This window comes from Podarcis cretensis, assembly GCF_951804945.1.
Source record: "Podarcis cretensis genome assembly, chromosome: 5".
In the NCBI taxonomy this organism is placed as follows: Eukaryota; Metazoa; Chordata; class Lepidosauria; order Squamata; family Lacertidae; genus Podarcis; species Podarcis cretensis.
In genome coordinates this window covers 51130063-51145307 of record NC_137174.1, presented here as the reverse complement: position 1 = coordinate 51145307, position 15245 = coordinate 51130063, and the positions used below count along the sequence as shown (strand labels likewise).

Below are 15245 nucleotides of genomic sequence, written 5' to 3'. Positions count from 1 at the left end.
TCCCAAGTATCTCTCAAGCTCTTCTCCCTCCCCCCCCCCCCCACGGCCCCCACTTCCACATCAAACAAAAGCAGAATGAAAGGCAATGCGCGGCGAAGTTTCTTGCGGAGACAGGTGTAGGTTGGCAAGGGGGAAAGGATATTAACGTAGCCCCCGCCGGCACACAACACCACCACCACCCCAGGCAGAGAGCTGGCCCTGCCTGCCTGCCTGCCCGCCCAGCCTTCTATCTCCAAGCGACCACAGGGGAAGATGCTGCTCCTCCATCCAGGCGGAGAGACGCACACTCACCTCTGGTGGACATGGCTCGGGCGGAGCAAGGGAGAGCCGGCGGCTGCAGGGAGCGCCAAGACCGAAGAGCAAGCCCCAGATGCCAGCCGGATGCAGCTGGGCAGCATCTCCCCCATGTGCCGCCGGGGAGTGAGAGCAAGAGGGCGGTACCTGTCTGCAGCGCGCCCAGGCGAGGCGAGGGAGCGCCAGGGGGAATCACAACAGCCGGCCGCTGCAGCCAATGCGGGCGGCGAGCGGCCGGGGCTGGGCGGGGCTCGTCCCTGCCGAGCCGGGCGCTGCTGCAGCACCAGCAGCAGAATCTGGCCGAACAATCGCTTTAGCCGCCCGGCGCAGCGCTTCAGTCAGGGGCCTCCGGCGGGAGGGGAGAGGGAGAAGGCGCTTGGCTGGCAGGCAGGCAGGCCTCCCCTGGCCCTCCATGGGCAAGAGGCATGAGAGGCGGGGTGCGAGCTGTGCAGCTACATGCTATGGGGCGGAGGGAGGGCAAAGCTTGTCGGAGCTAAGCTAAGCCCCCTTTCACTTGGCTTCCAAGGTCCTGCTTTCATGGAGAGGGGAAGGCTGGCAGGCATGACTGATATAGAAATAGATTGCCACTCCTATGCAGACAAAAAGCATAGGAGAGGGGCCTTAAAGGAGAAGCTTGCTGAAAAGCTTGAATGGCTTTGAATGATTTTATAGAAATGCAGTATGCTTTTGTAACTTTTTTGGTTGATAATGCCACAACCTGCCACCAATCTCAATCTCTCTCTCTCTCTCTCTTCTCCTCCTCCTCCTCCTCTCTAAGTCTCTCTCACACACAATTGTGGAGCAATTTATTCCACAGATGGTGATGTGTCCCACTCCGGGGGTTATGTTATTATTGATTTATTCTTTGCTAATTTCATAATTAATACTTTTTTCAGCATATCAAAATGCTATTAAAAGCACATTTTTTAAAAAATCACCATTCTTTTACAGGATGAAAACATGTTTGCCTACTCCACCATTCCACCCTTTGACATAGGATGTACACAGACTGTACACTTACTGAATGTTATATGTGAATAATAAGTGTACAGCTCAGCTATTTGTATACAGAAGTAGATGGATTGTTCACTCAGTATATGGAACATTTGGAGCATACTGCACAGAATTCAGTGGGACTTGCATTCCAAGTAAATGTATGATGAAGAAGAGAAAACTGCACCCTCAGACTTCACTTCTCTGGAGACATCTACTCTCCCCACCTTCTTCTTGCGATGGTTGAACAGCACCCCAAAGAATTAGAAGGCAGGGCTGAATAAGTCTGGATATAGTTGCCTTCATACATTGTTTTATTCCTTGACGCCATACAAATCCCACAATGAAAGCTGACTGAGATAAGACAGTTAATTCTCATTTCACTGAGTGGAGTTCATCTCGTTTAGCAATCTGAATCTTGATAACAGTGGGTTCAAATATTCCTGACATTTTTGTTTGCTGAAGTCCTCATTAGTTATTAAATATTAGATGTTGCCGTGCATGCCTGGGGAACTTGCAAGACACAAGCTCCCCAGAGATGCACAATGCTGCCCACTCCATGAAACATGTCTCACTAGCCACACATTGTAGTCCCAACAGGTCTGCTTTTGGTGCCTGCCTGGGACAGAAAAAATTGGGGTTGGCAAGCAGTTGGCAATACATGGCTGGTGGATTGCATTCATCTTGAGCAGAGGGATGTGGTTGTTCAGATCAGTATTGTTGCATATCACTTCCCGGCCCGCAAACTGCTGTAGCTGTTCTAACCAAGAACAGCTGCACACATGGACTATTTTTCTTTCAGCATGCAACAAATGTATCTGCTCACTAAATAACAAGAACTGCGTATGTAAAAAAGGATAACTATTTCTGTATGTCTCTGTAAACTGTCAAGTTGCACAGGTATGTGTATGTTTGCCCACCTAAGAAGGCAAAAGAGGCAGTAGACGCTGGTGTTCTGAAATTTATGTAACTTGCACTGCAATGTATATAGCCTCAAGCTTGACATTTCCAATTCAGTCACCTTTATAAATAATCTTTGGCAACCTGTACAATTCAGTCATATTTGCCATATCATTTCCTTTGCTACAGTTGCAAATGGTAAAGAATCCTACAGCAGGCATGATGAATTAAACAAGTAATTCTTCTTCTTCGCTCAATTTCTATCCCTTAGGAACTAGCCTCAGAAGCTGATCTATTGCTACAATAAAGCAAAGTGGTGTGTGCTCATGCATTAACATTCATTTCAGAGCTAGTTCAGACCGCTCTTCTTCCCCTTTACATGTTCAATCATTAAACATCTCCATTTGCAACTTTCTCCTTCATGTACTGTGAGAATCAAGGTTTTGCTCAGTCATTGTGATTTGATGGCAGCCTTTTGCATCCTTAATCATCATGCTATTTCCAGTACACTTCTCTCTACATTATTATCATGGGTTTCCCCCCTGTGATGCTAATATGCTGACATTTAGAAAGAAATTGCAGGAAGAAGTATATATACATGGAAACTTTGTGGCCATGGGAGGGGAGTTATATTGTATCCACTTAATTCCTATCTGTAAAATATAAATTGTCATGAGGAGATTTCACCCCTCCCATATCCAAGAATCTCCTGAGGTCTCTGCTGACTCTCCAGAGAGGAGGAGGCGTGTCCTGCTATCTACTTATTCTGCCCAGCACCACATGTCTGTGAGAGAGAGTCAGTCAGTGTATCGGAGAGAGAGTGAGTGCTAGAGATCGTGTTTAGAGATAAGGTTGCTGCTAAGTGCAGCTGCAGGCACTCAAAGTAGCATTGATTTATGCTCAGAATATTTAGCTCTGTATATAGTTTTGTATTATAGCTGTAGTTATAGAATAAAAGGAGGATACTCTACAGAGCTGCTCTCCGAGTGGTTTATACTCTGCAAGACTCTGCAAAACGCTGCTGCGCAACGACTGTATTATTGTGGAAGCGAATCCGGTGCTGTCAGCTCTAAGCTGTGAGTTCACAGCACTGTGACCTGTTCCTGTGAGAAAGGAGGTCTCTGGCAGTGCTACCCAGCTCGCCTAGCCCAGTCGGGGTTGAGGTGCATGAGTCCAGTTAGTACACTGGCTCAAGGGTGATGCTGACAGCTTACCTCATAGAGCTGTTTGGTGAAATACAGTATCTCAGAAGCACTGCATACAAGTCTCATAATAATTTGGATTTTGCTTCCATGAAATAGCATTCCAAAATGTACTGAAAAATAGGAAAGCATTGTAGTACCACATAAACAGGGTGAAAAAATATTCACTAACAAAAATTACACACAAGGCAATTAATTTAGTGCTTATTGAAAAGTGTTTAACTACAAAGAATGTTAAGGTTCTGACTCTATCCACCCTAAATGCTATACGTAGTGTACAAATAAACAAACCAAAACGTGGCTTCTCCAGCCTTAGGAACAGAGCTTGCAGGGCTAAGTTCAAAGCCTGTCTTGGGCAATGGCAACTATATTACTAAATATTTTATTCCTGCCAATGCTTGAATTAGCTCAGTCGGTAGAGCATGAGATTCTTAATCTCAGGGTTGTGGGTTTGAGCCCCATGTTGGGTGAAATATTCCTGCATTGCACGGGGTTGGACTAGAAGATCTTTGTGGTCCCTTCCAACTCTATGTTTCTACATTTCTATGGCAGCAAAGATAGGCGACGATAAAATCCAAGAAGTCCCATCCTGATTCCTTACCCCATTTTATCCAAATCATGCCACACATAGGCTTTAAAAGCATAATCACATGATGCTAATCACAGAAGGTAAAGCCCCCTCTGGCCCACATCAGTAATCTGAGCTCTGATTCCTGACCTTGAAAGAGGTCTATTGGCATGAGACAATGTCAATATATCTCATCTATCAATCCGCTTTTGTAAAGTACTTATCACTGGGATGGTTCACTGACAAGGATTAGAAAGCAACAATGCTGCCCGTGGATACTCTTTAAAATCTACTTAGGTTGTAAATTTTACATTTTCATTAGACTGAGAGCAGAGAGCGCTAGGCTTTAAACAGAAAAGTAACTCACTAATATGAACTAACCAAGTAGAATGTAATCCGTTCCGGAAGACCGTTCAACGTTGAAACGTTCGAAAACCAAGGTGCAAAGGGCGGTCTGCAGGAAACTGAAAAAAATAACATGTATACACAGTGGAAGCCATTTGACTTCCGAGGCATGTTCGAAGCATTTACTTCTGGGTTTTCGGTATTCGAAAACTGAAATGTTTGGCTTCCAGGACATTCAAAAACTGAGGTACCACTGTAGTTAAGAAGTTATAATGTCCTAGTTTGGAGGAGAGCAAGCCCAACAGTATTTCAGCTGCATTTCCTGAGATGTCAAATCAACTACAGCTATCTGGGCTGGTCAAAACTAGGCAGACTGAGGTGGTCACCTCATGTGGCAGGTGCTGGGAGCTGAGGAACAGTAGCAAAGTGTTGGAAGGCACCAAGTGTGTCATGTGTCCTGCATTGTGCTCCCTAAGCTAGCCTACTGCCCTCAGGTGTAGTGGAAGGCACTGTCCCATCACTAGTGTTGAAATATGATTCAACTGCCAATCCATCGGGCTTTTGCCTTAAGATAGCCAAGAATCTTGGAGCACCCCTGATTTCTACTTACAACTGTAAATACAATTTTACTGCTAATTACATATTATTTATAGCTATATTAGCTTGCAGTCACAATTACAGTGGAACTGGATTTAGTGAATCTTCTCAGAGCATTTAACAGAGCATACATGGTGTCCTTCTCACTTTCTTTTATCTCATTCAAGCCAAGGATTGTTGTATTCCGAAGTGGTTGCATCCAGAAGCAGAATGCACGAGCGAAAGCAGGAACAAGTCCTTTTGGACTGCTGCAAAGTGTCATGCAGATAGAACAACAGTATTATACTTGGTATTGGCATGCTTGTCTAAGGGCTTATCTGGGAAAGAAGGGCAAATCATTGCATTATTACAGGAGGGTGGGAATATCAACAGAACAATCAAACCCCCAATTCACCACACTAGAGGGTGGTTGCAGTGGAAGTTTCCTTCCACCTGGCTCAGATGACATTTCTATGGCCAGGGGAGAAGCAGTTGAACTGGGCTGGCCAAGGTTTCACTGTATCCTAAGTTGGTCAAGCTACCAGCAATGGGCCTGATCCAGGCCTCTCTACTGTGCCAGCATGCAGCGAACACAGCAAAATTTGGAGGGTGAAACTACACTCCCCACTTCCCACCTTGGCCAGCATGAGCAGCAGAGCTTCAACTTTTGTAAGACACAACATCTAGCCTCCCCGTAGACAAATCAGAATGAATGTTGCCAGAAAGCAATCGTACTCCTCATTGAGACAGCCACTACAAATAGACACAACTTTTTAATTTTGAAGATGAATGAATATCATACTAGTTCTGTAGTGGGAAAGTCCTCATTTCTCTTAATTGCCATTACTTTTCATGAAGCATATGGTTGCCTTTTCTAACCATCTGTGCCTTCATTCTCCATTTGGTTAACCACAGGCAACAATTGTATTTGATTTCCAATGTTACAGGGAAGCACCACCAGATGGACACAGAGGTCACCTGCACAGCCAGTTGGTGGCACTTCCAGGAATGTGGGGAATTATTCTTATTCTCCCTCTGTCTGGTAAGGCTGCATTATTTAATACTACCAGGGCAGGGGGGAAGCTTGAATATATCTTCTTTAATCATTTTGATACTAACTGGTTTTCTTTTTAATCTTCAGAAATTACATCTTTAGTCCAATACTAACAAAAGTTTGCTAATAACGACAGGCTACAGACAGGAGGAAAAACAAATAAGGATGGAGGATTGAGGGGGTTTTAAAGGGGAAAAGGTTGCTTAGCATTCCCTTGCAAATAGCCAGCATTTTTGAAAGGGGACAAATCCCAAGCTCTTCTCGCTTGCTGCCATCTGGCAATTGCATAACTGGGATAAACCCCTTTAATATGTGTGTGTGTGTGTGAGAGAGAGAGAATTATGCATGAGACTTGGAACATTTTCTCTGGGCTCTGTCATTTCCCAAGTGGAAGCAGCAGAAATTGGCTCCTACTGCTGCTCTTCACTCCGCTCACTTCTGCAGCCCCACACCTCCCTCCAGTTGCCTATGTGCACTCATAAATGCTCCTCCTCTTAAGCCCAGCTCTTTTTCTTCCTCTGCACTTCCTCCCACCACTGAGCAATGGGGGTTAATTTGGAGATGAGGGCAGACTCCCCATGCCCCCCCCAAGTATTTGTAATAATTTGCAATTGGCTCCTGCAAGGCCAAAGATTGCAAGCTGCATGCATAATTGTCTTCAAGCCCTCCCTCTGCTACTGTACATGGGAGTTATCGGGAAACCCTGGAGACCTCAGGTCCGCCCTGAGGTGTCTGGCAACTCTAGTCCAATAGCATCTGGTCCACAGCTTATCAGTGACTCTTCATCAAGGTGGAGGGAGGTTTTGACTCGGGAGCTGTAGAACTCTTGTTGTGCATGTAGTACCCTTTATTTATAAATGACCAAGGGGCAAACTAGATGTAATATTATTCATGTCTTTAGCCCTTGTGTGGATGATTTTTATTTATTTTATACTAAATTGCTAGCAAAGGGATTGTGGCATTGGAGGTGGGTGTTTTACACCTTTACCTTAGGTACAGCGATGCTCTTGAAAGGCATGTTGACACTTCTGCCTGCAGCATTAACTGTTTATTCATTAAAAAATAGCAACTGCTGATCATTAGAAGAATTAGACATAGCTAACTTCTCCAGGTATTTTATGGGTTGGAAAGAAGTTACATGTGGGGTTGACTAGGACATGTCCAGTGGGCAATTTGCACAATCATGAGTGTAGCAACTGATAATGCCAGTTAAATATTGTCTCCCATTATTATGGGTTGGAGCTAAGACTGTTCTTTAGTGAGTCCTTGAGGTTACTTCCCTTTTTTATGTAGTCTGTTAGTTGTGTGTTTGGACTTACAAAACCTTGTATTATACTAAATGATGACTTAACAATAAGCCTAAATATATTCTCTATTACTTCCTCCAAAATGTCCTCTATTGCTGTCTCAAGACAGGTACATACAGGTATTAAGCCAATTAGGGAGGTTAGTTGGAGCCCACTTTAAAAAGTGTGAATATGCTGCCATCTGCTGGGCACATAAAGGGTTTCCCCCCATAAGTCATTGACGTTCCTCTTAATTAGATTGCTTCACGTTGCAAAGAATTGATGTTTCTTCTGCCTACAAGTGCACATCTTTTATAATCTCACCACTAGAGGAAACCTGCTGCGGCTGCTATTGTGGTGGTGGTGGTGTTTGTGGTGTTGTTGTTGTTGCTGCTGCTGCTGCTGCTGCTGCTGCTGTTGTTGTTCACCCACCCCTCACCCCAAAGACTCTGGGCAGGCTACAACATTAAAACACAATATTAAAAACTTACAGAAATAAGGTGGTTCCTAAATATATACACCTCAAGTGTCAGCTAGATTGCCATTTGCAGCCAACTGAGCATTTAACATACAATGCTAATTTGTTTCTAAATGTATTGATATGTTATCCATTGTTCCTGCCTTAACTATGGCGTCTAAAATTTAAGGATGTGTTTCCATGAGAACTAAAATAAGCTCCTTTATACTTTTGCCTCTGATGAGCAATTTGAGGCCTGTTAACAGACTAGTCAGCCACACCACTACATTAATTTTTGGCAGTGTATTCTCCTTCATTTCTGGTTGTTCTTTTGGGCATGTACTTTGTTTTCATTTTATGGGACTACCTACGCAATTTACAGAAAGAAAAATGTCAAACTGGCACTACTACAAATGATGGTCTAATTTAATAAGCACTTGAAATTAACCATAAAATTATTCCTGTATCTTATGGTTTGATGCCCTCTTCTGGTGGAAATCCATCTACTATTTCCAATATTCTCATTTAATGTGGATGCTGTTGTAAGGTAAGCTACCAGAAAACAAAAATGATAAATAATATTAGTTTGCTGCTGTTCTTAACCTTTGGTTAAAAGGTCTTCCTTAATTTTACCTTTGATTTATTGCTTTTCTTTGTCACATTATGGCTACCCACCTTGATTGCCATCATAAAAGAGACATGAATGTGAGAACTGCACAAATTGAGATTTGGCAGAAAATATTTTTGGAAAAGTTAAACAAAGAACAGCAATAAAAATGGACAAATCCTAACAGATTGTTGGTCTGAAAGTATTCCTTGCACATTGCCTGAGTTGCTGTGATGTCACAGAAGTCTGGTGACTAGAGTTCCATTTTCCATTTCAGAAGCAAGTACAAAATCTAAGAATGCTAATTTTATCCAAGCAGAAAAAGTTTACAAATCCAATTTTGTTTTGTATTCAGACACCCAAGTGTCAGTCTGTTTGGAGATGGGATATGAGCAGAAGAATAGAGAGACATAAACAGGACACTTATGAATCCACCTCTATAAAAGTGGGTTATATGTAACAGGTTATAGCTAATTTCAATACAGTAACATAAAATAATAATAACTTTTTATTTATACCCCACCCTCCCCGGCCAGAACTGGGCTCAGGGCGGCTAACACCAATAAAATTACAGTAAAACATAAAGTGGGGGGGACAGTTAATTAAAATACGGGTTAAAATACAATTTAAAATGCAGCCTCATTTTAATAGTAGCCCATAAATCAAAACCATAAGGGGAGGGAAACATAAGGATCAGACTATGTCCAAACCAAGACCAGGCAGAACTTGCAGGCCCTGCGGAAAGATGTCAAGTCCCGCAGTATAGTACAGTATAGCATATTACTGCAAACTAGTAGACAGTGCTATACCCAGAATTTTGGCAAAAGTATTTTACACGGATAGTACCTGATGACTAGTATTGCACTCCAGAGTGTTCTGTTTTATAGTTTGCAGAGTGGACTGGGAGGAGTGGCAGCAACAGTTTAATAATAATATTGTGCTCAATGGTTCAGTTCTGGTCCCTATATAGCCTTCATATTCAAGGCTTCTTCTCAAAATACCATTTTCATTCTGAGGATTGCACCCAAAAGTCACTCCCATGATTAAAAGTGCAATATTGGAAGGATTTATGCTTTTCTTGTTCATTAGATGGGCATGCTGAGCCACATCCTTGGACAAGTCCGGCAATGAGTCCTGCGGATATGATGCTTTTCATCACAAGAGTGAGTTGCAGGTGCACTCCACAGAATGATGAAGTGTGACAATGAACACTGGCCTCAGGGTCTCTGCTTCCCAGCATTTAGGGAATAATTGAATCCTAAGAGTGAAAGAACAAAAAGTTATATACAACCCCCACATCCCAAGGCAGTATCCCCCTCCACATATCAGATCTGTACAGATTAACTAATCCCTGCGACAATAAAGCATAAACAGAGAGTAGGAGGGAATTAAGTGTGCCACACTAAGGGGCATTCAGAGCAAATGACTGAAGCAAATGATCATCTGCTTCTCCAGTGTTTATCTCACATCATGCCATTCATTCCCCTTCACAATCTAGTTTTCAGGATTGAAAATTATTATTCTTTTGACTAGTTGGTTGGCTGGTGTAGAATTTGTGCTTCATATGCCACCTGCTAACAAAATGTTGTCTGGGTGGATTACAGGATTAAATAACTTTAAAAAAAGGAAAAGAAAACACAACTCAGAATTTAAACACTAGATAGAATCAAAACATTTAAAGGGGGGACCCTACAGCTAACATATTTGCTTATTTGGAAATAATATTTTAAAACCACCATACAATTACCGTAAATAATTAAAGCCTAAAATTATAAGATCATAAAACACAGGACAAATGACCAAATGAATCAAATTCTATAAAAATCCTTGGCAAAACAAAAATGTTTTCAATGGAAGGTAAGATATCAGAATTGCAGCGATCTCTCTGTTGAGGGTGTTAGCAACACTACTGAGAAGGCCCTTTCTGTCACATAATCACCTATTGTACCTCACTTGACAGGACATTCAAAGAAGGACCTTAGATCAAGTTAATAGCATCCGAGAAGTCACATTTAGGAAAGACAATCATTCAGGTACAAAGGACCAATGCGGTAAAAGGCCTTAAAAATCAACACCAGTCCTTTGAATTGGACCTCGAAACAGAGTAAAAGCCATTAACAAAGAAAATAGTGCAACAGCCCATCTAAGTTAGCAATATTGCAGTCATATTTTGTACCAACCAAAGTTTCTGGGCCATTTTTAAAGGTACCCTCATAAAAAAGTGTTACAGTAATCTAAATGGGAGACTATCAGGACACCTATCACTGAAATAAGACTATTGCTCCCCAAGTAAGAACTGGTATACCTAGGCTGGAAGAAGGTTTCTGAGACAGAGTGGCAAATTGTGCCTCTAGTGACAACGATGGGCCAATGAATATCCCTGTCTTCAGTGTGTTTCTAGTGTGATTTTTTAAACGACATTTTTATATAATACAAAACACTGATTTGTCCCCCTGAGACCTTGGGAATATAAACACAAATAAATGTTCACACTAAAGATGAGGGGAGCAAAATCAATAATGTTTGAAAAATGGCAGTGTTCTCTTGCTATGGTAATGCAGTCATGACAGGCCTTTTACTTCTCTCCTTTTCCAACCCTGGAATGTACATCTTGACTGAAGGATCTGGATTTCCCCTATGCAATGTGAGGTAGTCTCCAGCTTTATAAGTTCCCAAGTGTACCTTCCCTACCCTCCACATTACCAATGCAGCACCACCTACTTCGGAGATAGCTGTTGGAGTAATCCTTGTCCATTGACCAAGCAAGCTGGGGCTGCTGGGAAATGGAGGACAATATACGGAGGGCCACAGGTTATCCATATCTGACCTATGTGACAGCATCACCTGGTCACAATTTTGACTAAGGCAACATTTGGAACCAAATTTAGCTCACTTCCTTCCCTCACTGGTTTGTTTTCCAGTCCTCAATGGCAGACTCCCCTTTTGGGAAATCCTAGGATAATTCTTCCTCAGGGACATCCTATGGACACAACCCCCATGTTGAAGATTTTTTTTCCATTACCTACACTTTGTGAGCTATGGAAGCTTGAATGGCAAATAAATCTTCTTTGACACAGCAATCACACTAATACACTTAGAAAACTGCAGTGTAGCAAATGCAAAACTGAAAGTTGAGTGTTTCTCTGGCACTTTGCCTTTTAAATTCAGAGTGGGTAGTTGTTTCTTGAAAGGAATTCAGTGGGTAGCTGGTTCTTGAAAGGAGTTCACTAAGCGTGCTTTGATTCTTTCTTATCCACCTGGAAGTGCAAAACTGAGCAAAGATTAAGTATTTCAATTATATTGTAATATTGCCAGTGTGGTGTAGTGGTTAGTGTTGGATTAGGACCTTGGAGACCAGGGTTCAAATTCCCACTCAGCCATGAAGCCGGCCAGTCACTAACTCTCAGTCTAACCTACCTCATAGGGCTGTTGTGAAAATAAGATGGAGGGAAGAAAACTATGTACACCACCTTCAGCTCCTTTAATGACAGACCGGACATAATTACAATAATTAATAAAAAAAGCAACTAATCATATACATAGTCACTCATTTCTTGACACTGTCATGTCTCTAAAGTGACAACTACAGTCATCACCATCAAGCAAAGGAAGGATTGCCTCCATCATGGGCTGACTGAGTTCCAACTGCTCAGCCCCAGCCCCTCATAGGTGGAGGCTAAAGGGCAACATCAGAGAAGGCAAAGAAAAAGGGCAGGAAATGGCACTTGAATAATCCTGGCACCATAAGAATACCATACCTATTTCTGATGCCAGTACCAGGGTTCAGTGCAAGTGGTTACAACTCTTTATAACAAGGATGGCTAACCTGCAGGACTCCAGAAGTTGCAGAACTGCGGTTTCCATAATCCCTCGCCGTGCTTCTTGTGATAATTGTTGAGATTCTCTTGGGGCTATAAAGTCAGCTAGTAGTACTCTAAATAAATGAAGTTTATTGCATAGCCAACATAATAATTGTCACTGAGGCGGTTCCTGTCGCACATACAGAAGCCGGCCAAACTGGCGGCTGACTCTTACTTCAGTGTACTGGTGATGAGGAGGCAGCCTCCTCCACTACACTGGAGGACAGAGGTTGGCTTAACCTGTGCAGGCCGACTTTCAGCACCTCACACCACCCTTCAGCACCAGATCCCAGAGGCGGCAGGGTGGGCCCTGGCTCTTTGCTTCGTGGCTGGGCCTTACATGGCAGAGCTGGCAGGCAGCAAAGTGTCACGGGCACGACCCTGAGGAAACCTGACCCTGCGCCGCCTCCTCTCTTCTGCCCGTCTGACAGGCGGCGTCGCGAGGAATTCTGAGGAACTCGAAAACTTGCTCACTATTTCGTGGCCTTTCGGTTGGTCACGGCAAAGGCCAAAGAGCGAGTTTCGTAATCTCGCCCTCCTCTTTCTCGCTTCCCTTCTCCTCAGCCCGCCTCTATCCTTTCGGGCCGCTCTCCGTTGTTTTTTCCCTCCCCGGGGCCGGATGCTTCCCGCCCCGCCCCCTACCTCCCCCGACACGGCGGCAGAGGCCTGACTGACTGACTGCCAGACCGAAGGACACGCGCAGGCAGCTCCTCAGGCAGCGGCCCCTGTAGGCCGAGCAGCGGCGGCGGCAGGAGAGGGAGTAGCGGCGGCGGCGCCAGCAGAGGCAGGCGCTCGGCTTCCGGGCGGCCCCGGTGGGTGTCGTTCTCCGTCCTCGCCACGGTGTCTCCTGAGGCGAGGGAGCGGGAAGAGAAGCGGAGAGAAGCAGCCGGCCCGCTTCGCTTCGGTAGACGACCCGATCGCCGCGGCCAGGCCCCCCGCATGCAGTCCTCACCCTGGAGCGGCGGCGGCGGCGGATCGAGGAGCTCTCGCGATCCTCCCGGCAGAGGCTGCTCCAGTCCAGGGACAGGATGTTCTCCAAGTTCACCTCCATCCTGCAGCACGCCGTGGAGGCGGTAAGGCCACCGGCGGCGCCCGCCACGCAAGCCCGGGGATCCTGTTGGGCCTAAGATGGGGAACGCGCTTTTGGGGGGCCTCCTCGCGATCCCCCTCGCTTTGCTCTGCTGCCGGCTTCGTCCCTTTAACTGCCATGCCCTCCTTCCCTCCCTCCAACGCCGGATAGTTTTATTTCTGCCTTAGGACGAGGGGACGGGAGCTTGGCGAGACCCGAGTGGTTTGCTCTTTTCCTCCCAGTCTCCGGGATGGGCGGGTTACGTGGCTGTGTCCTGTTTCTGGCTCAGTCGAAGCCTCTGGGCGATCACGAGTCGGGGCCCCGCAACGAAAGCCAGGAGCCTTCAAGTTCTTCGTTTATTTGCTAGTTAAGTTTGTATGCCGTCTTTCCAACAAAGGGTGCTCGGGGTGGCCAACTACAAATACGCACGCACACAAGGTGTAATAAAATACACTGAAACTTTAGTACAGTAGTCTTTATTTATTTAACTATTTTTATCACCCTGCTCTTCAGACATAAAAAGACTACCAGATCGGCTGTATAAATACATGGCAGTCCCTGGCCTCCAACTTAGTACAATCTAAAAAATAAGGACACAAAAGGAAAACTGTTTGGTAGGGAGGAGGAAGTAAGTCAACTCCTTCAATCTCTTCTGCTGACCAGCTGGGGTAGGAAGCTCCAGGAGAAGAGGCAGGGGTATCTCCTCTGTTTCCTCACATGGTGCAACTCTGATGTAAATAAATATGCTCTAATGCAAAGTAAACAACATAAAATTAAGGCGGGGGGGGGACCCCAAATCCCAAGGCTGTTTTCAAGAACAAAGGGGGGGGGGTGCATGCACACTTCTTCAGATACACAGTGTGTATCTGAAGAAGTGTGCATGCACACACCAAGAACTAACTTAGTTGGTCTTTAAGGTGCTACTGGAATGAATTTTTTTTTGTTTTGACTATGGCAGACCAACACGGCTACCTATCTGTAAAGGGGGGGGGGGGTTCTTGAAGGTGCCAATTGGGCAGGCTGACAGCTTGATACAGCTGCCTCCTGCCTGGGAAGCAAGAGCTTTGAAGCTGCATATTTCCAGTATAATTTTTTTTGTTGCCAGTGGATTTTTTGTGACAACATATCTGGTGAGTTAAATACAAGCTGCATTCATGTGTAGTTGTGTTTTAGGCTTGGTTTTTTTGTCCTTTTGGTTATTTTCTCCAGATTTTTTGTACTCCTGCAAACCTATATGTCAGTTGAGTTTGCTGATGTTTTCCTTTGGTGCAGAGGTAGTGCTGTTTTTGCTACATAAACATTGACACTCTAGCCTGAACATCAGAAATAGAGGGAGTGATAATGTCCTTCCCTTCCTTTTTATAGGCATATCTAAAATATGCCCCCCTAACCTTCTATCCCCTTAGGCATAGTTTCACTGGGGCTTTTGTATTAAAATTTCCTTCACAGCTGCTCCCTCCTTCTGCTCCCACAGTGGACTGGCAAGCAGGCTCCAAACAGTCAAATATTCCCTGTGTTCACTCCTGCAGCTTTATAAATGTGTTTTGAGAAATTTTTCCCAGTTTCCTAGAATATTCAGTGGGAGAGAGAGAGATTGATTGCATTCTGGAGTATCTGAAGTAATAAACAAAAGTACCTCCGTGCTAATCGCTCATCAAAACCAGTTATCCCTGCAAATTGCCCCCAATTTGCACCTAGCATCCCTAATATTTGATTCTTCAGGGTTGGGTAGACATTTTTTCAAGTGTCCATGAGGCATTATGGCAGTTGTGCCAGCTGGGCAGTGAGAGGCCTATCTAAGCCTTCTAGCATGCAGTATTAAAAACTATATTCTGTGTCATTTGGCTTAAATCGGGGCAGCTAAACTCATGCCTGCAGCCCTGCCCCCCCCCCCCGACTTGATCAATTTTGGCAGTGGATTTAAAAAAAAAAAGTTTACATGCTGCTGGCATGGGTAGATAGGTAATAATAATAATAATAATAATAATAATGTAGTATTTATATCCCACCCTCCCCAGCCAAAGCCAGGCTCAG

At 44.4% G+C, this 15245-nt stretch overlaps 2 protein-coding genes across 5 annotated transcripts in view; one reads left to right on the top strand and one right to left on the bottom strand.

Annotated features, from left to right (window-relative positions):
* Positions 1–3504, bottom strand: part of ABLIM1 (actin binding LIM protein 1) — a 197919-nt gene extending 194415 nt beyond the window's left edge. Inside the window, exon 1 of one of the 2 annotated variants that reach the window (XM_079976684.1) lies at positions 3402–3504. Coding sequence is in view for 1 of the 2 variants with exons in the window: in XM_079976695.1 (XP_079832821.1) it covers positions 292–304 (13 nt within the window). In the remaining variant the exon portion in view is untranslated. Of the gene's footprint in view, positions 1–291; positions 547–3401 lie in introns of those variants that run through there. The other variant, XM_079976695.1, reaches the window with a different exon arrangement.
* A 9456-nt stretch (positions 3505–12960) lies between these two features.
* Positions 12961–15245, top strand: part of FHIP2A (FHF complex subunit HOOK interacting protein 2A) — a 32648-nt gene continuing 30363 nt past the window's right edge. For 2 of the 3 annotated variants that reach the window (XR_013839080.1, XM_079976660.1), the window contains exon 1: positions 12961–13215. Coding sequence is in view for 2 of the 3 variants with exons in the window: in XM_079976660.1 (XP_079832786.1) it covers positions 13171–13215 (45 nt within the window). In the remaining variant the exon portion in view is untranslated. The remainder of the gene's footprint in view (positions 13216–15245) is intronic. The other variant, XM_079976661.1, reaches the window with a different exon arrangement.